This window comes from Musa acuminata, chromosome BXJ2-3 (assembly GCF_036884655.1).
Source record: "Musa acuminata AAA Group cultivar baxijiao chromosome BXJ2-3, Cavendish_Baxijiao_AAA, whole genome shotgun sequence".
Taxonomy (NCBI): Eukaryota; Viridiplantae; Streptophyta; class Magnoliopsida; order Zingiberales; family Musaceae; genus Musa; species Musa acuminata.
The window spans coordinates 1,054,327-1,080,273 of NC_088340.1; the positions used below are offsets into that span (position 1 = coordinate 1,054,327).

Consider the following 25,947-nt stretch of genomic DNA (forward strand, 5'->3'; position numbering starts at 1 on the left):
GAATTTGAACCCGGTCCGAAAGCTTAACGTGTTCAATTCGGGTCAAACCGTAGATAAACCGGTCCGTAGAAAGCCGAGTCATGGTGTGTGGCGTGTAACGGACCGGGTCGCATCACCATGCGGTGTGCGGCACTCCGAACACACAGGGAAGTCTTTGTTATTCCTACCCGTATCGGACGACCCAGTGGCGACAGGCGTGTATCTTAATAATTGGGGTGGTGATAACAATATCAGTAGATTATTCTGTACATAACAACTCCCCGGCCTCCCTGCAATATCCGGAAACGTCAATCAACTTATGTTCGGCGGGGCCCATCGAATGGAAGCCAGGCCATCGATGGTGTCGAAATGAGTAATCTAAAGGAGTGAGAAAGAAATATATGGAGTCGTAATCTTGATGCGTTGAGATTTATATACGGTGTTGGGTTCTGTTTGGGGCACGAATCGTAAGGCAGGGATAACAAACTGTGTGCCGTTCCTGTGGATGAGATTGCCCGCGATATGGTAGAGATCGGGGTCTGCACTCCGCACTGTGGGTCGTGGGTCGGTAAATGGGTTGGATCAATCCGACCCGGTATGATTATGATCCGCTGACCCGATCGATCACTCTTTGTTGGCAAGGGGAGATCCCTGCTGACCTAAATTATGTGATCCCCTCCGATTCAACTAAAATGCTAAGAAAGAAATGAAAGAAAAATGAGGCTTCTTGCTGGTGATTTATGCTCGCTCACCTATGAGTGTTGTGACGTCAAGCAAAGCCAGTGGCTGTTGCTGTAATCTGGAGATAAATTGCAATCTGTAGAAGGGTGTTCAAGAAAAAAACTGGTCCTTCAAAAGGTTTCAAGCTTTGCTTGGGAAGATAAATTTTTCACAAGTCAAGTCTGTGTTCACTGGATATTACAAGTAATAGTGGAATGAAGAAAACTTCATGGGATAAGACTGCTAAGCAAGAGAAAAAGAAAAGCAAAATGCAATGCCAGAACATGACTTCACTAGCATACAATCAATATACACATCAAAAAACATTTGGTTCCATAGATACAGTTGGACTCTTTTGTACTTTCTCGAGCTTGGCGATAACCTCGTGCAGCTCAGAACATAGCCTTGACACTTGAGGATCACTCCAGTAGGCACCGACCCTCTCCATAAGTAACTTACAAGGGTGACGATCATCACAAGGCGGCAGCTCTCGGGGCAGTCTAGGAACAAGAAACGGGTGCTGAAGCAGCTGAGGTATCCGCCATCTTTCATTGCGGTCCCATGCTAGACATCTCCGCATGATATCAACAAGCCAAGGATTGGAGACCGGCTCATACGTGATCTCGTGGTTCCTGTCTGTAACAACCTTGAACTTGGCCCAGAATGTCTTGTATTCTGCAAACGGTGTCTTGCCATAGACCATCTGGTAGAGAATGCAGCCAAGAGACCAGATGTCAGATGGGCGACCGCATTTTATGATGTTTCCGTTTTCATCAGGCTCATTGCACATGAAAGCTTCTGGGGACATGTAGTTCAGTGTTCCAACCTGCAGAGTAAGCCCAATTATTAGCAATGCTACTTGCCATCCTGACCTCTATCGGCATACCATGAAAAATACCACTGATGAAAATAGCCAGGGCTAGAATTCTTTTAAACCTGTGCATCTCGCTGTATGTTTGTTGTATCGCTCATTATAGCTTTGGCAATGCCAAAGTCAATAAGTTTAAGTGATCCCCTGACCAGTAGAAAGTTGGCAGGCTTCAGGTCAGAGTGCACGATACGCTCCTCATGTATGGTACTAACAGCTTCAAGCATTTGCTGTAAATCGTGAGATGTTAATTTTATGAGAGTAAAATATAACACGCTGTTGGTTGAAGGCACCAACTAGCTGAGACAGCCCAGGATAAATAACCGACTTCCACCAACATGAGTCCACATTTGGTACCCATGGAATCTCCTTTAGAAATTGTGCATCAAACAAAGCAAGAAACTCAGGAAAATCTATATGAAGCAACTCTACAACCTACGACTGTACTTGCTTATTTTCCAGACTTAACTTATTTTCATTTTCCTGAGTTCTGAAAGCTGTTCAACTGGACAGATGAGAAGAAATGATTACACTGATCAAACATGATACTATCTATGTGATGAGTGGGAAAGGAAAAATAAATCACTATAAGAACCAAAACTACCTAGCAAATTAAGAGGAAAATAGGATGTCCAACTGAAAAGGGGATGACACAGAAAACAATTTTATAAACAAAAATTTAAACTTAGGCCCAAGAAAAACCAATATGGCTTTGCAGTATTTAACATTTTCTGTGTAACTCAATTTTTACCTTCAGGAGCTTATATTCGATCAATTACAACTTGATTATATTGCTAACAACAAAAGCAATGGTGAGATCTTGGTTTTTTGGATATTTTATTCACCTAAATATAGATTCCTGTACTGCTTAACCACTAATGGAGCCATTATCATCTGAGGTTTCAGGCACAGACACCTGATGAGCATTAGTGCACCAAAAGTTTAAAACAATTTAGCTAATCAAGGGAAAATGATGAAGTACCTGCCAGTAAAATCGTAGCCAATTCTCATCTATTTTCCAACCTGAAGCACTCATCTCCTTCCACTTCTGTGCAAGCATGTGAGCTAGATCTATTTCTCCATACTCGAGCACCATGTATATGCACTCATCATCCTTGATCCTTTTCTCCTTTATATTCATAGAACCATTCACAACTTCTTGAAACAAAGTTTTATCTGTTACCTACAAAACAATCTCAGCAAGCATTTATGGTAAGTTAAAGCTGACAGTGATGACAGTCCAGATAATACGTAAAAACCTTTATTTTCATCCTTAATGGAACATTAGGAGAAAATAATTCAGTTATAAGGATTGCCATGTTGACTGGCATGCTATAGGCTGGGCTAACCAATTTATCACACAGCCAGAGCAATTTTTGGCCTGTCAAGGATAGCACAGCAAGGTAGTACTCTGACAGAAAAGCTTTGGCACACCTCTGTGCCACAAAACAACAATCGCTGAAGTCATCTAAAGAAGAAACTTAATTTTGCTTGCTTTCTCATCATCTATTACTTTTTTTATTTGAGGCTTAAATTATAAACTGGAAGAAAAAATATCATGTTGTAACAGCCAGTCTCGACAAACAGATAAAAAAGGCAAGGACAGCAATTTGGCTAATTATTGACGGGTATGGTTTAAATCAAAATTTGTAAAAAAGATGGGAGATTCTTGCAACAAGTAAAAAATATATATTCTAAGCAAATACTAGAAAATAGGATCAGAAATCATCTGCTTCCTTTAAAAAATATTTCTAGAGTTAGACATTACTTGAATACATAAGAGAAGTATTGGTTTTCTGTTTTATATTTAATCTTTTATCTATAAAGAAATTGGTCATCACTGCTTTACTTTTAACAATAACATGGGAGTGTCATTTATTGGAGAATATATGCTGAAATCCCATAGGTCTAATATCCAATGTGCACTAGTTTCCAGTTTGTTTCTAAAATATTTCAAGTAAAAAGTTTTGCCTTCCAAAAATAAAAATATTTCTCAACGTAGTTTTTCTTAGAAAATATTAAAGAACAATAGCAATGTTCAGTCAAACATGTTTAGTTTCTCAATTCTCAAGTTTTCTTTTAAAGCAGAAAATACCAAAACAAAAAAAAAAGCAGCACCAAACAGAATGTTGGCAATCCTATCAAAATTAGACAAAAACAAGAGCCCAAAGCAAGCTCATACATATATCAGCAAATCTGACACTTGAAGATACATTGATAGATTGAAATTTGAATAATAGCAGTTAGTGAATTCTGTCCAGGTTACCTTCGCTCTCAAGAGTTGCCACCATTATAAGTTGGCAAATAGTTATTTGTCAGAATAAACTCATTCGGAGCTTTAAATTCTAGGTGGGTGGTTTATTTTCTTGTCCATTTATAAAGTTTTAGTCAACTATGAAACCCAACTCAACCAACTTGGACGGAACCCTATCATTGAAAAATCATGGCCCATATGTAATTATACAGATATGAATTATGATCAAGAGAGAGGCCTCCCAAAATGTCTCAAGACAAATGATAATGAATAATTTAAATGAATTCAAGCATCAAATCCTGAGAAAGAAACATTTGAATCTACAATGTACAGTACAACCATATGTTGCCCAAATGATACATTAAGTAATTTATAACTGTGCAGCCTTGACTTAAGTAGAAATAATCTTGCTGTTTGAAAGTATGAATCATTATGTAGAGAAAGTAATGTTTTCTTTTTTTAAAATCATATATATATATATATATATATATATATATATATATATATATATATATATATATATATATATATATATATATATACACACACACACACACATACATAATTTTGCAAGTTTTTACCTCATAATCAATAAGTTGAATGATGTTGCTCTTTCCCTTTAACTTCTTCAAATATTCAATTTCTTGACAAAATCCATAGGCAGTGGGATAGTCACGTCCTTTAAGCTTTATCTTCTTCAGGGCATGTATAGTACAATCTGATGATATCACTTTGTGAACTTCACTACTTCCTCCACTTCCTATCTTACCAAGCTTTTGATAAAGCTTCCCATTAACCTTGAAGAAAACATTTGGATCATACTTCTTTTTACGAAGAGACTTCTCAACTTTGTTCGACTGAGAAGCCCCAACATCGATATTCGAAGATGGGGGGTTACTTGTTGGCAGAACTTGAGATGGAAAACAAATGGCATCACCACAAGCCCCCTTATCCTTGACATTTTCAGCCAAATGAAGATTCTGTTGATGATCAAGATGCGAATCACAGCCATTCTTGACAGCCCCTTGTTCTTCTGGAGGAGTATGATCCTTGGCAAGTGATGGCAACTCTCCTGCAGATGAAGACACTTGAGTTGGAAAGGCAGTTTGCCCAGCAGGCTGAGCGTGCATGGACTGAATCGTTGGACCTGTGTGAACTGACAATGTGGTGACACATGAAGAGCCCAGAGCTGAACATCGGGTCATTGGTTCCACATAACACTGATTGTGCTTTGGATCTTTAGTATTCTCTAACAAGCTGGAGCCTCCAAACTTCATGTCAGTCCCAAACACTTCCATGTTCCCATGATCTTGCACCTTTAAATCCTGATCATTTGTGCCCACCTGAGTTCCCAAGTACTCCATCTCTGCCATTGCAAGCGAATGCAAGTAAGGACAATTGTTGTCCATTTCACTACGAGCAGTGATGCATGTACTTAATAAGCAAAAAAATGAGAAACGAACTAGGCATGAAATGTATATACTCCACTACAACTCCATAAAACATAGTCATGTGTGTCAGTCAGCAGTATCAGTTTCAAAATTTTCACTTACTCTGAAAAGCTAAATTTTCCTTCTTCGTATCATTGTTTGTTAATGCATGTGAAGATGCCACTTGAGATGATGAAACTGCTGCCAAAGATGACTTTTCTCGATCAGACAGCAAGTCAGAATCACCATTCTGCAAGCCAAAAGGGCTCGCTTTATCATTCCCAGCAGTAGTTGAAGTCCCAGTAACAGAAGGAGGGGTGAGCGAGGCATCATCAGCCGGACCAGCCATTACACCTGCATCGTTTTCTCCGTGATCTCTTGCCACCCTCCTGGCTCCAACAACCGCTCCAGATAGCGGCACAACCTTTCCAGCCACATTCGCAGTTACAGAAGACATTGAAGTAACGTTCTTCGATGACTCAGTTTGAGGAACCAAGACACGAGTCGCCCGACGCATGTTAGACTGCATACCACCTGTAAACCAAGAAACAAAACCAGAAACCAAGACATCATCAGGTCCAGAACTCGAAACCCTAACTTTCTCATTACGGCAGCGAAACCACTTCAATGCTTTCACAAAGAAGAGGCATCTAACAGACTGGATCTAACATAAAGCAACTGTCCTTGACAAATTCTTAGTAAATCACCCATCAATTTCATCAGAAGCTACGAAATGAAGCTAGGGCAGAGGAAATAGAAGAAGAAGAAGGGGAAGTGAAACTTACCGAGAGGTCTGTGGCGCTTGAAAACAGCATGGGCTTGGCGAAGGAAGTCGGGGGGAGAGAAAGAGGAGGAGGAGGAAGAAGAAGAAGAGGAGGTGAGGTTAGCGTCGCCCGTAATGGGCCGGGTCGGGTGGATCGAAGCCGGAGGCGGCGGAAGGTTAGCCTTCCGGTCCATGGGCGGCGGAGCCCAACGGCATCTCGCCGAGGGCCGGAGGAGGCTACCAGGCGGTGGCGTGGAGGTGCATAGTAGCGAAGGGATCGGTCCGCCAACACTGGTCGCCGCCCTCCAATGGCAACGCCTCCAACTGTGGAAGGGGAGGAGCGAAGTGGGCGCAAGGGGCAAGTGTTCAAAAATGGACGGAATGCCGCTCTTCTGCTCGTCCGAATAACCCTTTATGTTATGTAGGCTTTAAGATTCGTGCGAAAAGGTTTCATTTGGAGTGTGAACTTATTTGGTCCATCAATTACACAAAAAAAAAATCAATTTTAATTTATATTTATATTTTAAATTTCAATTTTAATAAATTTTAATTTTAATAATAATATCCTAATTATGTAAGATCGACTACATGTATAAATTGTGACATTAGTAATATTCTTCTTATATCATGAATATTAATTTTTTTTTATCTTTACCAGCTATAATATTTATGGATCTCTGTTGTAGGACATGTTTACTAAAGCCAATCAAAAAAATTATTTCCTCTTTCCTTAGTAATTCATCCAGCTCAGCATTTTCATTTCAACTAAATAATTATTTTTGTATATGCTAATTTTAAAACAAAACAAAAAAATAATAAAAACATTTGTTATATAGAGATTTTTCACTCAAAATTAAATGAATCTGAAATGAAGAAATGAGTCGCAATAATGTCCAAAATTAATGGAAGAATTGTTTTGCAGGCTTTCTCAGTTACTGTAGCTCAAGGGTTTCAACCTAAAAATGACAGCAGAGGTGTATACCCCACAGTTCATTTGCCATGGTTGTCTCTGTTACAAGCTGTATCATCCAGTAGCACAAACAGTATGTTCAGATGGAAAATAGGAAAAAACTCAGAAGAGATTTTCCACAAAAATTCATGCTTTTATCCTTTCAGGCAAAATGTTGTGTGTTCATTATATATATAATGGTACACCTACATGACAGCAGCACTATAAACCATAATTCATTTACATGGGAATGTACCATAAATTACAATAACATACAAATGGAAAGTTCCATAATCTAACAAATTCATAGTTATCTCCAGACACTGAGTAAATTATAACATACAAATGGCAAGTATCTAACAACTTTATAGTCATCTCTGGTCACTGAATTCATTGGTACCATTTATAGCTGAGGCACTCCTATGGTTGGCTCCTTGATTAGCTAACCAGGAATATGTGACAGTAGGCACTGTGCAATTCCCAGCAGCTTGAGGTTTTTCTCTTATACCCTTTGATAGACACATCTTGCTTTACCTGCTAAAACCGACAGCACCGTCCTCGTGGATGTTGTCTTAATCACTGGCAGAAAGTTTGTATGAAACTTCAGCACGGGCTTCCTCCAGCTTGTGTAGCAACTCCTTCATGAAGGGCGTTCGGGTCCCATGAGTAATTCGGAGTATATCTGCTGCTTTGATGAATGATTTAAGAGCATCCTCAGTGAATTCAAGTAGCCTAAAAAGAGAAATTTGAGATATTAACACTTTGACTGATGCAACATAAAAAACTATTGGCACACAAAAGAGGCTAATTGTTTAGAAATCATTTTAAGTTTGTCCTCAGTTGCCAGAATACAATGTAGTCTGGGTTGGTTGAGTTTATAAGTCATGCAGATGGAGTATTGGCATAATTGAGAGTTCCATTTTCAGAAGTATGAAAACAACAGTATCAAATCAATGGTGAAAATCAAAATCCTTTTTTTACATCGGTTTGGATGATCAAAATGAAAACATACAGGTGTCAACTTGAGTGAGGACAATAATGATTTGCTAGATCTTGGGAAGGGGTGGTCAACAAAAATTCTTTGCATGAAACAATGAAATTGGATATGTTTTAAAGAGCAGAATAAAAAATAATCATGTAACCATGATAATATAAAACTGTCACATACCATATGGTGTCGCAGTAAATTACATGGGTAATTTCCATGACATTGATGTTCCACTGCTTAGCCATTTTTTTACAAGAAAAACAACCACATCTTTTAGATTTTCAGAGAGAATTGGAGTTACTTCTGGAAGATTATTGCCTCGTGAAGATACAACTGTTGAACTATACCCAAAGCACAATCAATGGGAACATGAAATCCTATTGTAAATTTATGTAGCAAGTGCATTGGCGGAAGATGGAATTTTTATGTAAGGTACAATTTTATCCAAAATCTAAAATCAAAGACCAACCACTGTAATGAGCTATTTGTCCTAATCCAGGTAACAAAGAATTCTTAGAACTACTGAAGATTTTGAGCATTTTTAAGTTAATTTATAGTTCATAGAGCATAGTAGGGAAAAAAACTTAATACTGTGTCTTAAAGCAATTATTAAAATACAAACACAACCAGCTGGCAATATCTCTTATGGAGCACCATAGTCCAGACCTAGAATGTAATCCAACCTTCATCAAACTGGCTTGTTTACTAGGTAAAGCAAAATTTTAATGTGGATCTTAAAATCTTAACTTTTTCAGAAATATGCCTAAAGTAAATCAACGGACCATTGCTAAGTCTTCAAAAAAGGTTGCAAAGATAAGTATCTTTAACATACTAGTGTTGATTTCTTCAATGTATCGTGAGTTTCCCCCTGATAGTGCCTGCCATATCACAGCAACTTAGGGCACACTGCCCAGTGTTCATATTACTACCAAATCAAAATTAAATTAAAAGTTATATGTTATGCTTCAATGCTGATTTGCTTGGAGAAGTGAATAACAGATTCCGAAGATGTAAGGAACCATCATAGCTATACAAACCATTGTCAGGTAAAAAAAGGAAAATTAGTTTGCTGACCATTCAAGTTTCCCGCAAGCGTAATATTGCAGACCAAGCATAGGATGAGTAGCGGGATATATTCCTGCAGCATTGAGGAAAAACTTCATCAACAAAACTTCCACATACACTCTGTTATCATTTATTGAAAAAATGCCCATTGAAATCAAGAATGGACCAAAGCAACGTGGTAAATGTTCATATGCATCATGTTTTGATAGAAAGATTAATCTATTTGACCAAACTGAACTGAAATTGCCTAAACTTTCAGAAGTTTTAGCCAACTTTTTCTCAGTTTTGGTGGCTTTGACCGACACCAATTCATTTGAAATTTAACTTATTTCCATGGTATATAAGATACATGTGACTCTACATATCATCTTGAGCACAATGAAACAAAACTTTGAGACAACAAACAACTTAAGTGTCATAAAAAACATAAAATGAAGCAATGTCTACCAATAAAATATATTCTTAGTTTGGTGCTGTTGAGAAAGATAAAATTTCCGTACTTCTATATGTGGGAATTGTCAAGCGGCAATATGTTAAGGCGCCTTTCCAATCTTTTAGCTCCATCAAAACCTTTAAAAGCACCAGCAATCAGTTATGACTGCATTCAGTCAAATGAGCATCAAAAATATGGTGTTGCATCTATTAGTAATACTTTGCAAAATCTGAAGCAAGCAATCAGTCACATAATGGAAATTACTTTATATTCTAAGGAGAAATAAGCTTGACATAAAGGGCATAAAATACATATTGCCAAAAAATATAACACTTCACCTTCATGAGAGTTTCACGGGTTTGCAACAAACTAAGAGAATATTGATGGCAGAGTTTAAGTTGGAGCTGCTCAACTATCTTGTACATAGTGCTGCCTTCAGATAAATCTATTTCTTGTCAAGCTTCTAGAAGTGACTCAGTGGATTACAATGACCAAAAATTGACAAATATAACCAATGTTATAAGTGAGACAGTCCAAGTGATTGTTACATGGTATGCATCATGTAATTATTGAATTCAGGATTAAAGGTAGTGTCTGCCTAATCAGCAAACTTTCAAAACGCAGGATACGGCCAGAGGACAGACAGTTAGATGCCTTTCCTAAGACTTGTGCAATTTCACAAGCAATCTTTTTTATCTCTTGCTGATCCCTGGAGAGACCACACTGCTGGCATGTGAAAGACTGTTTTCCTGTATAGAATATTACAATGAGTGACATTGTAAACAAAACAAGTGAATGTAGATGAAACCAACATTTTATCATCCTAGTAGTTTAAGAAGGTAGCGTGTTGACATACCTGAGTCAGGTATCAGGAAGCCACTGCACTTCTTGTCCTTACATCTGTAACCTTCCAGAGTGGCAGTTTCCTCAAGCTCCTCGTATGGGTTCTTAAAAAAATGGCAGCAAGAATCAGGTATAACTAATTGAACTAGGTTTGATTATAAAAGGAACTAACTGAACTTGATGGAGAGTTAAATCTTCAAAATTAAAAAGAGATGGCAGGCATCTTCAGAGAACTGAAATACTAGCTAAAAAACCTTGGTGCAACGAGAACATGTGCAGACAAAAAAATACTGCTTGAGATCTTTCTGCCTGGTCTCAGTGGTTGCTGCAGTTTCTATGTAACTTATCAAGATCTGTCAACCAACAAACAGAATAAAAAAAAATAATGTCATATCTAGCAACACAGATGGATAATTGCCAAGTTAAATATGAAAATCAAAATTCAAAGCTTGAATTTGAACAAAGGTGGATAGGTTTTACCTCAGTACCTTTAGCTATAGGCTCCATTGCACGCACAAAAGCAACCCGATTTTCAAACACCAAAACCGAATTGGGAACACAACTGGAATTTCAAATACTCTCATGGCAAATTTAGTTGATTGACTCAGACACAAGTAAGAAAAAGGAAGACTTGTAAGAAAAAGGAAAAGAAGTTTTGTTTGAGATATTAACCTGTGGTTAATGATGGAAATTACAGGATATAATCCAGTTCCCAGGGGTCTAAGTTCACCATCACAGATTGTATGAGCATTGCATGAGAGCTGCATCACATATGTTGATCACTAGCAACACTATGCAGAAATCTAACATAAAAATAAAAAATCTATACAAATGAATTTAAATTATGTTAGTATATTCATAAAAGAACACGGAAAATATACTATAATTTTTTGAATTTACCTTAGAAAAATTATGTGCAGTCTCCTTCAAATCAATCATCAACGAAGGAAGTACCAAGTTGACGAGGTTAGCCATCTGTGCATAAAGCACCAGCTGTTTCTCATCTATCTCAGAGATATCTTGGCACATACACTTTATCAATCAAACAAATGTGCAAAGGAATCTGATATCAAAAAATATCTTGATTACTAAATGATGAAAATAAATCGGGATACGAGATTCCAAGGTGGCCACCAAGTCATAATTATCCATTGCACTGGTAGGAATCACCTAGGCAAAAGAAGAAATAACTACATAAGCTTCTATGAACAGGGTATGTGCTTAATTGAATCCATACATGATCCTTGCAACAAATGTTGTACATCCATCTTCTGCTAACAGGTTATAAAGCAACATGAAAATACGAAATAATAAAAGACAAATAAGGTTCCTCAAAAAATTAATCAATTAGAAAATTTTAGAATATCTCAAATTGGAAAAGCAGTATTGATCATACTTCCATGTCCAAATTAATTGTTAGACCAGTGCTTGAAATTCTAAGATTTTCTTATAATCTACATAAAGGTCTAAGAAGCATCAATCTACAAGTTAATCATGCTTAAAAATAATACATCGATGGTATCAATGCGGCTAGCATAACATATTCTCATACTTTATCATGATTATTCTTCAGTTCCCAAAGTACAGGTGAACTGTATTGATAGGGTGTCACGTCAAATGCAAGCTTCCCAATTTCAAGGGAGAAAAGAAGCCTCTCTAAAGCTAATCCTTAAGTAATATAATTGTTTTAACCAACAAGGAAAATTAACAACCCAAGCATAGCCTTACAAACATTTATATTTAGAAGAGTTGTAGGAGACAAACTACTTTGATCACCACACAAAATCCTACCAAAAGAAAACCCTAGAACTCCAAATAAATATTATTTTTAAAAAGGCAGTCAAGTTACCCATCCTGTGACACTCTAGTTTAGTCTCAAATTGACAGGTAAGGGAAGAATTGGATTGATTTATAGGAGTAGATAGTTCTACTATCATTAACTTGGGCTTAAGCATGTTGAGTCATGGATTTCCAATTTTCAAGTCAATTAAGTTAATGGGTTAATAATCAACACATCAGGCTGGATTGTGACATCATCTACATTATAGCCATATTAACACTCTTAAACACCAAATAGACTTACTCTAGAATCTCCTACAATTACTTTAATAAAATATAACAAAAATCTACCCAAAAATCAACAAAAATATAAGAATCCTAATCAAATGCTCTAATATAAACTTCTTTTACCTAGCATGTTCTGCATTACCCCCCCAGTTCTTGGAAACTATAGACAAGTTGTCATACTGTAAAATGCTTAACAGTAGTCAAATCCCTTTTTGAAACTACCTGCATGGTATCCATGCAATCTCACCTTATAGAATCAGTGCAAAGGGCAGAACTAGTCCTTATTTTAGACCACATGAATGTAATATATGCCACACTAACACATACTTTACAATCGACATAATCTGGAATCCACCTCAACAAGCGGGCCAGAATCTCTACATTTTCAAACAACAAAAAAGCAAAAACTTAGAGGGAAAATTATTTGGAAGTGTAGGGTATACAAAACCACTTAAATGTATTACAAAAAATGTGCAGGTGTTAGGCAAAAAGCATGCATATAACGGAAGTACTGCAAGACAATTAAGGGATATATTTGCATGATACAAATAATGCTAGAAGCATGCGAAGTGTTGTATTAAGTGTAGCTTTCGAATGACAATAGATGTAAGAAATCAAGGAATGAAATGTAATTTCATGTTATCAGCTTGAAGAAGACACAAGAAAGAAAGAAACAAAATCATAGCATATCCAGATATAATTGGACGCAATTCACCTGCTCACTTTGCAGTTGTTTCCTCAGTATAAGTCTCACCATTAACCGTATAGTAGATGTAAGCATCTTTTTTCTGTCCTCATTAAGGGCAGCAAGTGCTCTGCATTCTGATTGATGTATCTTCCATTCTGATTTCTAGGAATATGAACCACAGAACATACATTAGATTAGTATAAACATCTGACCTCAATGGTTAAGACACAAAAAAATATAAACTATCAACATTTGTTAATGAATCAAGAACGATCATCTTTTATCGCATGATTAACAGAACTGCTCAAGTAGCAGATGAAGGAAGCTAACCAATCATTTTAGTAGTCAGACTTTCTTCTGCTTTATGTTAACAAACAAGTAATTATTTGGTTCTAAGTCAAGGCAAAATTCCATGATTTCAATGGCAGCATAGGATGAACTAGCACCACACACATCACCAAAAGCTCTACACTCTATTATCATACTGAAGAATTATAGACCTAACACTGCATTATAAATACATCGCATATCACATATGCATACTGAATAATCAATTATGTTCAGAACAAAACTACACATAACACAATAATGACAAAGCAGATCGGAAAACAATGAAAAGCTCTAGATAATAGCATAACATGATGACATAAAAGATGAAAATAAAGGTCCAACAAATCAAGCAAAAACATGCATAGAAAATGGGGAATCGAGTATTACTAGTTTGAAGCAGGATCACCTACAGGAGTGATGCAATTTAAGAGAGAAAAGTGAGTGACAAGGAAGCATTTTGCAAAATTTGATCAGGCTGTTCATAGACAAATGATTACAAATAAATTGATGCAGGAAATTGTATACAAGAGTTGGCATGGAGTTTGGTCCAAACCCAATTTCACAAGAAGCAACACAAGGCTATTTTAACTCACACAAGTCTATGTTATCTAAACCTTAAGTTTGAAACAACAATGTGTCCCTAAAGGCTTCTGCTATCCTGCTTGGGTCAACATCTATATTGCTGAGATATGCCTTTTCTTTACTCTAGATAAAATGCAATTATTTGATCTCATATCGTAACAGTGTTAAGTGCACGAGAGGATCTCCATTCAGGTTTATCATAAAACAACAACAACAATCATATTTTCTTCAAATATTGGCCCCATCAAGGAGCTAGAACAGCTTTCTTAAGTCAGACAAGCCTATTGTCAAAACCTTACGTTTGAAACAATAATATGTCCAGAAAGGCTTCTGCTATCCTGCTTAGGTCAACATTACTGAAGATTGTTAGGTCAACACTTGAATAAAATTTATTCAAATAACATATAAACTAAATTGCTCCTGCATCATGGAGTCAGCTACACATCTTTTCACACCTTGAGCTTGAGCTTTGTGTAAAGCAATATTTGTAGTTAAATTGAGAACATTCACATCTATCTTATTGTTTTTAGGTCCCCCTCTATTATGGAATGGGAAAAGCAACGTATTATGAAAATGTCATAGTTATAGGTTGAATGGGATAAGCAACTACAACAGCAGAAATTTGGCATCTATTATGAAAATTTCACATTTATATTCTCAGACAAGAAAATTCGTTAGGTTTTTCTCTTCAGAATAATTTATATTTGGTATCTATTCCATATACCAAAAGAAATGGCCACATCTTGTAACATTAGTGCATAAATAACACATGGTGCTAAAAAACATAGTAAAATTTGTGTTCGGCATATGAACTATGAACATAGTCAAGACAAGTCTCTGCAGCATGTCCAAATGGTCAGTGCCACACAGTGGCCAGACAAGGTTCTCGACCTTCTACAGTTTGTGATCAAGTCTCTAGAAAGCAGGGAGACACCTACACTGAGACCAAATTTGCAGCCAACAAAGCTAAATAGCAATACAAATACTATGATATTTTAATTACTAGCCAGTATCAAAAACATCAACCTACAGCCAATGGTTCAAAATCGAACCCTTTTTATCAGAGTTAGCGCGATGAGTAAAAAGGGTAACCAAGCAATATCTATAAGCCAAAAATAAAACTTGATGGGTGGATATTACAATACCTGACACGCAGTCCCGCAGTACCACGCAACCTGACAAGCCGAGCACTTTCTCGAGTCGTTGGAGGCGAAGCAGCCATCACAACTTGAGCCGCTAGAAGTCTTGTTCGGCGTCGACGCATAGGGTTCCTGGAATATGATCACATCACCTAGAGAAAAACCCTTTGTCAGCAATCTTTGATACCATTTGCCCAATTTCAAAAGCTACAAGGATATCACCGAGCGTGTTATGCTATGAAAACCCCTCCGCTTGCATTACCACCGAAGCCAAAAGAATCAATAACCCAAAGTTGGTCGAGCAGGGTAGAGACTTTTCGTCGAGCACTCGTTGATCAAAGATGAATCTAGTACCAAGTGATGGACTAGTACAAGAGACGGACGGGAAAGAAGCGGAGACTCACCAGGAGCGAAGTCGCGGGTGGTGATCAGCCCCCGGCCTTTGCCCGGAATCGAGGCGACCGCCAAGCCGCGGGCCGCAAGCGCGCTCTGCAACTCCTCCATCCACCCCGTATCGAAGCGTCGATCCTCTTCTTCTTCTAGCGCCGTGTGGTGCCTCTTCGCTGTGCTACAGCCCCCACCGGAATCACTCTCGGTGCGGCTTCTCCCTGGAGGAGTTTGCCTGCAACCTCTCCGGCCTTTTCTCACCCTATATACAATCGACGCTCGTCGTCGCCTGGGCTGAGCCAAGCGAGGCCGGGCTGGGCTGGACCTGTAATAACAAGCCCAGCTTGTGCTATGAAACACACTGCCGTCTTATCGGAATGAGGAATGATCACAAATCATATAAAATTCTTTTTTTCTTTTTTTTTGCTTTTCTACAAAGAAAAGTAACGAAAACAGATTTCGAGATACGATAAATTATCAATTTTTTTTATCAACCTTTCAAATCTCATAAACTTAAGATATCCAACTAAACAGGAGTGAATATAATATTTTAATTAAATAGTATAAAAGAGGAGCATGGCATATTTTAATACCATCTCATGTGACTCATGTCTCGTACATCAAAGTTCGCTATGTCACGACGCACCACTCGTATTGATACGATAGGAGATCGGTATGGACAATATATACTTGTCTATTCGGAAGTCCCTATTGTATCATATATCGATACATCGATATGTATTGTATCAATGGTCAATACATTCATATGGATCGATAAGATAAATCATGATATTAACAATGAACTTTCACGAATAAAAAGAAAAACTAATCATGTTAAGATAAATATTTATCTTCAATCAAATTCGACTTGTTGCATCATCGTCAACAAAATATCAACTACTATGTCAACGTGTGTTCAATAAAAAATATTTTAAAAATATTTTCTTATGTGAAATATTTCTCATGACCGTTAATAGTAAAAAAAAACCGAGTATAAAATAAAAATCAATTCACCTTAAGAATTGACTTGAATATTTGAGAAATCATATCGAAAATTCGTTTAATATCGATCTTGATGTAAGTCAACCTCATATCAAACACCCGGTGGATCATAAGACTCTTAAAGCAAGTCGAGTTTGAAACTGAGTCGGATTAGTCGAAGTAACAAAATAATGAAGAAAATAAGAAAAACAAATCAGAATAATTCAACATTGTAAGGAAAAAAGAAATAAATAAAGAAGTAATGCAAAGACAAAAACAAGTGATTAAAACCAAAAGACCCTCTCAAAAATATTCCTTAGACGGCTTCATTTAATATCTACTCGCAAAATATCACTCTCATAGAAACGTTGTGCCATCTAATACAGATCTATCTATAAGGAAGAAAACAAGCTTCCGATGGACTAACACACGAATGAACTACCCATCAAAACATGAGCATCCGAACAGAATACTTCATTTGACAAGCAAAGGATGAACAACATGGCTCATCTCCGAACAATGACGCAATAAAAGATGTAATATTAGTCTGCTAATGCATAGCTCCAATGCTAGTGTTCTAATGATTCCAAGTTTCTCAGACAATGATAAGTCCTTTTCATCCAATCCGTAGAATCCTTCTGCATGCAATGAAGCATAGTCTACGCAATGAACAGCGTTTCAAAGACAATACACACGCAAGGTGTCTTGATCTTTTCTTCCTCTGTGCACTTCCTTGTAGTTGGTCCTTGTAAGGATTTGATTTAGCAGCAGCCTTACAGTCCCTCATGAACATATTATATTCCAGCTAAAAGTAGGTCTTAAATGCACCACATGAGAAGTGTTTGATCTTTTCTTCCTCCTTTCTTACTCACAGTTGGAATTGATGCCTCCTCCTTACCACGCCTGCACTGCCAAAGCTGCAAAGGAAAAAGGATCGAAAGGACATATGGATGCTCTGAACATGAGCATATGGAGAGTGCAACCATGTTTTAGAGATCATATCTTGAATGCTATAAAGAAGCTATCAGTAGTAAATGCAGCCAAACACTATATCACTGTTGAGAACCAAGAAGCAGATGAGCCTCTTTCATCACCAGACATAGGTACAAAGATCACTTCAAGAAAACTCCAAATGGGAGACAGCACATAAAACGCCATTATTCACTATAGGGCACAGTTGTCTTAGCAACTTGAGATCTTATTATATAGTCACATAGTTTTACACAAAGGTTCGTCTTAGTTAAATTAAGAATATTGAACGGGATTATATATTTTTTATTAATAAAATTATCTATTTTTTTATTTTTTAAAACATAAATTTAAAATGTTTGAATGATATTTTTTTTAAAAAAATAGTCTTCTTTCAATAGATATATTCATTTTTTGTTCTCTCGATTGATACTTCTTTTTTTCTTCTGATATCCGAGTTATTATAGGGTTTTAAAATAATGTTATAATGTTTTTCTTATTCATATAAAAAAAATACTATATCCTCAACAAAAAAAACACTGTAAATGAGTCCTAATATAAATTATTGTGTTATTTCCATTGCATACTATGTCAATAAATTGATATTGATATAATTTATATTAAGATGTTTGATACAAGTTATAAAAAGTCAATTATGATGTTTTGGAATGTTGTTACCGTGTTTTTATTCATATACAAAAAAAAACATTATATTTGAATAAAAAATATTGTAAATGGTTCATGATACAAATTCTTATATATCTTTTTATTTTATACAATATCAACAAATAGATATGAACATAATTTGCATTGAGGTGCTTGATACAAGTCATAAAAAATTATTTACGATGTTTTGGTACATACGAAAAATATTATATCTCAACACAAAAATACAATAAGTGAGTCACGATATAAATTATTGTGATTATTTTTGTTGCCTAATATGTCAATAAATGAATATAAACATAATCGATACATGTTATAAAAAATCAATTACACTATTTTAAAATGCCATTACATTGTTTTTGTTCATATATATATATATATATATATATATATATATATATATATATATATATATATATATATATATATATATATATATATATAATTTACATTGAGGTGTTTGATGCAAGTTATAAAAAGTCAATTGCACTATTTTGAAACGTTGTTATATTATTTTCGTTGATATGTATAAAATATTATTTTTTTCAATAAAAAAAATACTATAAAGGGGTTATCATACAAATTCTTGTGAAACTTTTCATTTATACAATATCGATAAATGGAGAGCGATATAATTTACATAGAGATATTTGATACAATTTTGAAACATTGTTATAATATTTTTTTTTTATACAAAAAAATATTATATAAAAATAGAAAAATATTATAAATATATTATCAAACAATTCTTTTTATTCTTTTGAATGCATACAATGCCAATAATAGATAAGTGCATTTTATATTTCAGCATATGTGTCTATATATAGAACCTTGTTCCACGTAAGTTTATTATTTCATAATATTTTTTATTTTTGAGATACAACATTGTTAACACTTTGATACCATGGACTGGACTGAGAATTGGTATGGTTTGATCTTATCTCGAAGACTTATGGTTTTCCAGGAATGTTCTTGTGATGGTTAAGTGAGAAGGTTAGTGTTGGATAGAAGCTAGCATGAGCAGTTCCGAGGTAGTCTTTGTGCTTCTAAGGTTGCTCAAAAACAAAAAGGCTACAATGAGTTTTGATCTCCTCGAGGGCCCTACACAATAGGTCGATGTTTGAGGGGTGAGACTTTTCAACCCGATCCCTCCAACACTCGGATTAGTGATTGGAGTGAGAACTATTTTGGGGCTTCGAGTTCCGTCCCTATTCAAGCATTAAGGATCGATTTTTATATCTACAAAGCCGGTAGGAAGGGATTGTCGATGACAAGGACTACTCGTACGTCCTTCTGTGACGTATTCAAGTGGACGATCGATCCGTATGGCTCCTGCGACATGGCACCTACAGAGAACGACAAATGAAGTGTTGTCTGCCAATCTTATAATTTGATAGCGTTGAGCTCAAACGATTTTTTGTGGGCTATTACTCGTAAATGCCAACGAGGGAAGGAGCGCTAGTGACCTCGTCTTATCTTTCATCTCAGTTCCTTAGCGCTGGTGGTGAGTTGTGATTGATGTTGAAATATTTTATATCAAATATATTTTGTATATAAATTATGATCAAATACATTTATTGACATTGTATGTAACAGAAAAATAAAAAAAAAAATATATCATGGCTCTTATAGTGTTTTTCTAATAATATTTTGAAACACTATAACAACTTGGATCTGATCGATCAATAGGGTGTAAAAAGGAACTATTTTATTATGACGAGTGAGACATATTTAGGATATTAGAGTGAAAAAAAATCATCGGATAACTAAAAAGGAGATGCACCTCCCAGGAAAAATTCAAAAATAAAGACTTTTTGGAAAAATTAATAAAAAATATTTAAGTTTTTCTTTGAAAGGTATAAGACTCGTTTGGGAGCATAAAAAAGCTGATAACAATAACAAAACCATAATATTGCTCGCTATTAAGCTCTATAAAAGAATAATATATTTGATTAAATCAAAAGTATTTAAGTTTTTATTAAAATGAATAAGAAAGATTCATAAAACACTCTAAAAAAATTATAAATCATTCTCTTATATATGATTTTTTTTAGGACTATAGATATAAAGGAGAACTGAATTGATTTATATAAAAAAAACGAAAATAGCTAAAAACAAATTGCTATTATTAATTTGTACTTAAATACTTACAATTAGTCATTTGAAATCATCAACCTTTACGTGGGTTCCAACTCACCTAATGGACTTCACGCCCCCGATTACTTCCGCATTCATCTCCTGCGCGCCCCATACACCGTATTCTCTCGCTTGGACGATCGCCGTCCTCCGCGTGGAAGACGAAACGTTGGCTTAGACACGCTTCCTTATCTTATTTGTTCTTTACAATACGCGTGCAATAAGAAGATGCAGCTGATCGGTCAAGGACACGATGATGCCCTATTGACCATCAGTTGTCCGACATCCCGTACGAGACGCATACGATTCCGCGTGCTCTTTGTCCGCGTGGCAGCTAACCGAAGGAACTCAACGTTGTCTTGGTGTTATCGACTTGTATCCCATCCCACACAAGAATAGGCTGATCGAAAGCGTAGGAGAGCTGCTTGGCCCAGAACAGAAAGCAGCACTATTCAAGACGTGTCAATCTTTTATTGACAGAGTTCGATTCCTAGACCACTAGTACCGCGACACATACTGACCGATTCCAAACTCTATCCAAAGCATAGTAGCTGAACAGGCTCCAGGCGGTCGCTCTCGGGTAATCTCACTGCGGAAACCGGACTCGATAAAACACAGACAGACGCCCCCTTCTCGGGGAATGTCGTCGGTGGGATGACGCCAGCATCCTACGGACGATTGCATGCAATCACTACGCAGACAAGCTTCCGCCGTCCATATTGTAGATAGACGGCTGACGATCATCCGCATTCATTTTCTACGCGGCTAGAGACGTGGGACCCAGCGGAGATAGCCGCGACTGGGATTTTTATATACGTTATTAAGACTCGAATCCAAGAGGACGACCAGGTCGACTCCCGCAGTCGGTTTCGCCCGATCGAATCGAGGGTTTCGGCATCCTCGGGGAAAACGCAGGCGACGAGGTCGGCTTGGAGCTGTCTTGGTCGATCCCGGATCCACTTCTTCGGTTGGCGTTGGAATCGGTAAGACGCCTTTTCGAACTCCACCATTGTTGTTCCTCTCTCTCTCTTCGTTCGATTCGTTTTTTCTCTTCTTCTTTGCTGAGTCATGCTGATCTTCTTTCGTTTTATTGCCGCGGCCGCTCGAATTTGAGCTGCTTGAGAGAGAATTTTAGAGCGTGGTGCTTGGATCTTGTTGGTTTGTGGAGTGGAAGTGGGAATTAGTGGTGTTTTAGTGATTTGGATTTCCAGAGCTGGGTTCACTTAGACAGGAATTCTATTGCTAGATTTTGGGGATTTTGTCTTAAAGAAGCTGCCTTCAGAGTTGTTCTTGCGTTTAGCTCGTTCATGAAATTAAATGTGGTTTGGCTCCTCGGGGCATATGCTTGCCGCTTCAGTGAAGGGCTTCACTATTGGTAGAGAAAAATTACATCTTGGGATACATGCCTTTCGCATACGTGTTATATGTTAATCTGGAGATCTTTTAGACGTCATTAGTTTCTTGTTAGCTCTTGCAATCTGTTGCTGAAGAGTTATGTTGTGTCTCTTTTGTGTGTGTTTTTCTTAGCACAAATTTAAGTTAGATCAGTATGATTTTGCGTGTATGTGTGTGTGAGCAGATCCATTTTTGTTCTTCGACTTCATTTTTGCTGGTAAAAGATGATAGAAGTCTAATTTTAACTGGAATTTGGATCGGTTCTAATAATCTAGGAAATATTTTTCAGGCACACGGAATGGCTATAAAGTCGAGTTCAGGAGAGGGAAGGACCAGGAGCTCATTAACCATAATTATTGTGGTCGGCCTCTGTTGCTTTTTCTATGTTTTGGGTGCATGGCAGAGGAGTGGTTTTGGGAGGGGTGATAGTATTGCACTACAGGTTACTCAGCAGACAGAATGCACAATTTCACCGAATCTAAACTTTGAGACCCACCATGGTGGATCAGGCAGCCTTAGTGATCTTGGTGATTCAGTAGTCAAGACATTTGAGGCGTGCCATGACCGTTACACTGATTACACTCCTTGCCAGGATCAAAAGCGGGCCATGACCTTCCCACGAGAGAACATGATCTACAGAGAGAGACATTGCCCGCTTGATAAGGAGAAACTGTATTGTCTTATACCAGCACCTAAGGGATATGTTGCCCCTTTTCCATGGCCTAAGAGCCGTGATTATGTTCCCTATGCTAATGTCCCATACAAGAGCTTGACAGTCGAGAAGGCTGTTCAGAATTGGGTTCAGTATGAGGGCAATGTATTCAGGTTTCCCGGCGGAGGAACGCAGTTCCCACAAGGCGCAGACAAATATATAGACCAACTTGCATCTGTTATTCCAATTGCTAATGGAACTGTCAGAACTGCATTAGACACTGGTTGCGGGGTATGCTATAACTAATCGTTTAATCCTCTTTTTTTATCGATTCATTTTAATTGTGCAAGACTTTTATTTTGGAAACTTTTAGTCATTGCATTAATGATAAAATTTGTCATTAATTGTTCATAGGTTGCTAGTTGGGGTGCTTATTTGTTGAAAAGGAATGTGTTAGCCATGTCGTTTGCACCAAGGGACTCTCACGAGGCACAGGTACAGTTCGCGCTAGAACGAGGTGTTCCTGCTGTTATTGGTGTCCTTGGCTCAATTAAGCTTCCATACCCATCTAGAGCCTTTGATATGGCTCACTGTTCAAGGTGCTTGATTCCGTGGGGTGCAAATGGTGAGAGCTAATGTTTCTTCTTTTTTATTCGTTGATTTGCTCTTGGCGAAACTCCATTCTCTGATTTGTTCTGGCCATATTTCTAACACTTTTTTGGTATTTTCTCTCGTCAGATGGAATTTACATGATGGAGGTGGATAGGGTTCTCAGGCCTGGTGGTTATTGGGTACTTTCAGGCCCGCCAATTAACTGGAAGAGTAACTATCAGGCATGGCAGCGTACAAAAGAGGATCTTTCAGAGGAACAAGAGAAGATAGAGGAAATCGCTAAACTTCTTTGCTGGGAAAAGGTTTCCGAGAAGGGAGAAATCGCCATTTGGAGGAAGAGAATCAATGCTGAATCCTGCCCTGGAAGGCAAGATGAAAACCCCATAAATGTATGCAAAGCAACAAACCCTGATGATGTTTGGTAGGTTATATTTCTTCTCCCACCATTGCAATTTTTTATCAGATATAAATTTTTTGTCAGATAATTTTTTTTCTATTTTAATTTTCTCACTAAGCTGATTTGATGTTGTTACCAGGGAAATTTCCCTTAATAGAACTATTTCCACTCATCTGGTCCTACCTGTAAAGTCCTTAAATTGTGATACGCATTACTTATATATTTGTTGCCATCTAAAGTAATATGAATCGACAGGCTAACTTAAACTAGACACAGATATCAAAATAAATTTGCTGATGTTATTGAACGTGAACCAGTTTAGAGTTCACTGCTTCTGAGTGATGTGCAGTGGTTTAGAGACCCACAGATGAAACTCAAAAAAGATACCCACGTGATCCAACCATCAATCTTACACCTGCTATGTAGCACACTATTTTGATCTTTTATCTTCCCATTTTATGCTGACTAAGTTGTCTTTATTTAGTTTCCTTTGTGGGTGACTAAAGCACTTCTTGTAAATGGTAACTGCAATATATAGCGTGCACTCCAATTAGTTTCTTCTCTATTGTAATATTTGAGTAGTTCCAGTAAAATGAGATAATCAATCTCAAAAATTTGAACAATAAATTGTGAACATTTTCTGTGTTTCTCCAAGTTGCCTTTGTATTAGATATTTTTTCTGTAGCATTTAACACGTTTTGGTGATCTTAGGTACAAGAAGATGGAATCTTGTGTTAACCAATATCCTGAAGTTAGTAGTGCTGAAGAGGTTGCAGGAGGTGAATTGAAGCCATTCCCTCAAAGGCTAAAAGCTATTCCACCTAGAATAGCTAGTGGTTCTGTGCCTGATTTCTCAGTCAAATCTTATCAAGGAGATGTCAAACTGTGGCAAAAGCATGTTAAAGCTTATAAGAAAATCAATAAGTTACTTGACACGGGAAGGTACCGCAACATAATGGATATGAATGCAGGTTTGGGTAGCTTTGCAGCAGCAATTGAGTCTCCAAAATTATGGGTGATGAATGTTGTTCCTACAATTGCTGAGATGTCTACATTAGGTGTTATTTATGACCGTGGGTTAATCGGCATATATCATGACTGGTATGTGTTTGCTTAATGTTTCTTTTTAAGAATGTAGACACTCAAACGAAACAAGCTGAATACTCACAATACTAAAGAATTTCCTTTTGCTGTCAAATTTTCTGAGCTTGCTCAAATTGTAAATTTCCTCTTTTTACTTATTATGATTTAACCGTCATCCTTAAAGTTATTAGGTGCCATCCTCCTTGATGACTTCTCTATGAAATAGCCACTTCAGTAGTCTTTCATTATCGTTTGCTAGATTGTGTTTTATACTTTGTTTCAACACCTCTGGTATTTGATCTCCTGCCTTCCATTTTTAACTCTTTTGCTTCTTGGTTTAGGTGCGAAGCTTTTTCAACTTACCCAAGGACATATGATCTCATACATGCCAATGGTGTTTTCAGCTTGTACCGGAACAAGTAAGTTAATGCTGGGTTTTGGTTCACTATGTAATCACATGATGGTCTATTCATTTGCATCTGGTGCATCAATTTTTCAGATTCTCTTATATGTTTATGCAATTATACCAGGTGCAAAATGGAAGACATTCTTCTTGAGATGGACCGAATTTTGCGTCCAGAGGGTGCAGTCATATTCCGTGATGATGTGGATGTCTTGATTAAGGTAAAGAAGATCGTCGGTGGCATGAGATGGAACATTAAGTTGGTCGACCATGAGGATGGCCCCCTTGTTCCGGAGAAGATATTGGTCGCCGTAAAGCAGTACTGGGTCGGTGGAAACAAAAGTAAGAAAGACAAGCATTGAGGGATGCTGCTGGTCCCAGAAGTCGGCATCATTTCCACGTAATTTGATCCTTGATCCAGCTTTAATTCCTGCAATGCCACCATCAAATGGCTCCTCAATTTCATCAGCCAACTTCAAACAAGGGAGAATTCTTTAGCTGGAGTTCTTGTAACAATGTTTTGTTTGCTTAGAGGCCTTAAGCTTTTCCTATCAGAACTCCCTTTTATTTGTAATGATGAAGTTGCCATCATTACTTCTGGTGTTTCCTCTTCGTTGGTAGATTGTCATGAAGAAGAGATCTGTGGTTTTTGGCTGCGATGTTGCTTCTACTGACTATGAGGTTCTAGTCCAAGATTATTATAGGTTTCGTTATATTTTCTATTGTCATTATGTGTGAACGAGAAAGCTACAGGACTATGTATTAATGAGTGCTGACATGATGTCGCAGTTGAATATAACAAGGAGGTTCTGTAATTACTTTTATGTCAATCAAACAATCTTACATGTAATTATTTTATAAGCTGTGGACTTGGTCAACACGCAGTCTCTATTGTCTAAGTCTATGCCTGACATGGCGAGAGAGAGAGAGAGAGAGAGAGAGAGAGAGAGAGAGAGAGAGAGAGAGAGAGAGAGAGAGATTTCTCTTTTTGGCCACACTAATTAGAAAAGAGTTCTTTTAGGATTGAAAATAATTACTATAAGAATAATTCATTTACTTATTTTTAAAGGATATAAAAATAAAACAACTCTTTCATCTATATAAGCTGACTCAAAGCATATTCTTTGGTCAACGGGATGAACCTTGGAAAGCTGTATGCCAAACCATG

At 37.1% G+C, this 25,947-nt stretch overlaps 3 protein-coding genes across 4 annotated transcripts; 1 reads left to right on the forward strand and 2 right to left on the reverse strand.

Annotated features, from left to right (window-relative positions):
* Positions 1-829: 829 nt before the first annotated feature.
* On the reverse strand, positions 830-6,386 carry LOC135606749 (serine/threonine-protein kinase MPS1-like). 2 transcript variants are annotated; one of them, XM_065097920.1, is made up of 6 exons: positions 6,037-6,386; positions 5,375-5,785; positions 4,403-5,187; positions 2,550-2,750; positions 1,636-1,797; positions 830-1,525 (listed from the first exon to the last, which is right to left on the reverse strand). In XM_065097920.1, the coding sequence occupies exons 1-6, from the start codon at positions 6,206-6,208 to the stop codon at positions 1,016-1,018; spliced, it is 2,241 nt and encodes a 746-aa protein (XP_064953992.1). In that variant the 5' UTR covers positions 6,209-6,386; the 3' UTR covers positions 830-1,015. The 2 variants fall into 2 exon arrangements, with proteins under 2 accessions (XP_064953992.1, XP_064953993.1); XM_065097921.1 differs by lacking the exon at positions 2,550-2,750.
* Positions 6,387-7,174: 788 nt separating this feature from the next.
* LOC135606750 (histone-lysine N-methyltransferase ASHR1-like) lies at positions 7,175-15,733 on the reverse strand. Its single transcript, XM_065097923.1, has 14 exons — positions 15,503-15,733; positions 15,105-15,250; positions 13,075-13,209; positions 11,408-11,462; positions 11,193-11,311; positions 10,965-11,053; positions 10,773-10,854; positions 10,547-10,645; positions 10,306-10,396; positions 10,079-10,198; positions 9,788-9,894; positions 9,517-9,586; positions 9,026-9,089; positions 7,175-7,695 (listed from the first exon to the last, which is right to left on the reverse strand). The coding sequence occupies exons 1-14, from the start codon at positions 15,600-15,602 to the stop codon at positions 7,536-7,538; spliced, it is 1,437 nt and encodes a 478-aa protein (XP_064953995.1). The 5' UTR covers positions 15,603-15,733; the 3' UTR covers positions 7,175-7,535.
* Positions 15,734-21,082: 5,349 nt separating this feature from the next.
* On the forward strand, positions 21,083-25,657 carry LOC135606751 (probable methyltransferase PMT2). The gene is made up of 7 exons (XM_065097924.1): positions 21,083-21,220; positions 21,922-22,575; positions 22,699-22,909; positions 23,023-23,317; positions 24,005-24,394; positions 24,718-24,795; positions 24,907-25,657. Exons 2-7 carry the CDS (start codon positions 21,931-21,933, stop codon positions 25,139-25,141), a joined length of 1,854 nt encoding a protein of 617 aa, XP_064953996.1. The 5' UTR covers positions 21,083-21,220; positions 21,922-21,930; the 3' UTR covers positions 25,142-25,657.
* Positions 25,658-25,947: the final 290 nt, after the last annotated feature.

Excerpts from the sequence above, each read along its gene's own strand:
- LOC135606751 (XM_065097924.1), top strand. The coding sequence starts at position 21,931 with ATGGCTATAAAGTCGAGTTCAGGAGAGGGAAGGACCAGGAGCTCATTA. Across the intron at positions 22,910-23,022 it reads GATTCCGTGGGGTGCAAATG|ATGGAATTTACATGATGGAG; the intron begins GTGAGAGCTAAT and ends TTCTCTCGTCAG. Across the intron at positions 24,796-24,906 it reads TTCAGCTTGTACCGGAACAA|GTGCAAAATGGAAGACATTC; the intron begins GTAAGTTAATGC and ends CAATTATACCAG.
- LOC135606749 (XM_065097920.1), bottom strand. The coding sequence starts at position 6,208 with ATGGACCGGAAGGCTAACCTTCCGCCGCCTCCGGCTTCGATCCACCCG. Across the intron at positions 2,751-4,402 it reads TTCAACTTATTGATTATGAG|GTAACAGATAAAACTTTGTT; the intron begins GTAAAAACTTGC and ends ATTGTTTTGTAG. Across the intron at positions 1,526-1,635 it reads ACATACAGCGAGATGCACAG|GTTGGAACACTGAACTACAT; the intron begins GTTTAAAAGAAT and ends CTTACTCTGCAG.
- LOC135606750 (XM_065097923.1), bottom strand. The coding sequence starts at position 15,602 with ATGGAGGAGTTGCAGAGCGCGCTTGCGGCCCGCGGCTTGGCGGTCGCC. Across the intron at positions 10,199-10,305 it reads CTTCCTGATACCTGACTCAG|GAAAACAGTCTTTCACATGC; the intron begins GTATGTCAACAC and ends TATTCTATACAG. Across the intron at positions 9,895-10,078 it reads TAACTGTCTGTCCTCTGGCC|ATTTATCTGAAGGCAGCACT; the intron begins GTATCCTGCGTT and ends GACAAGAAATAG.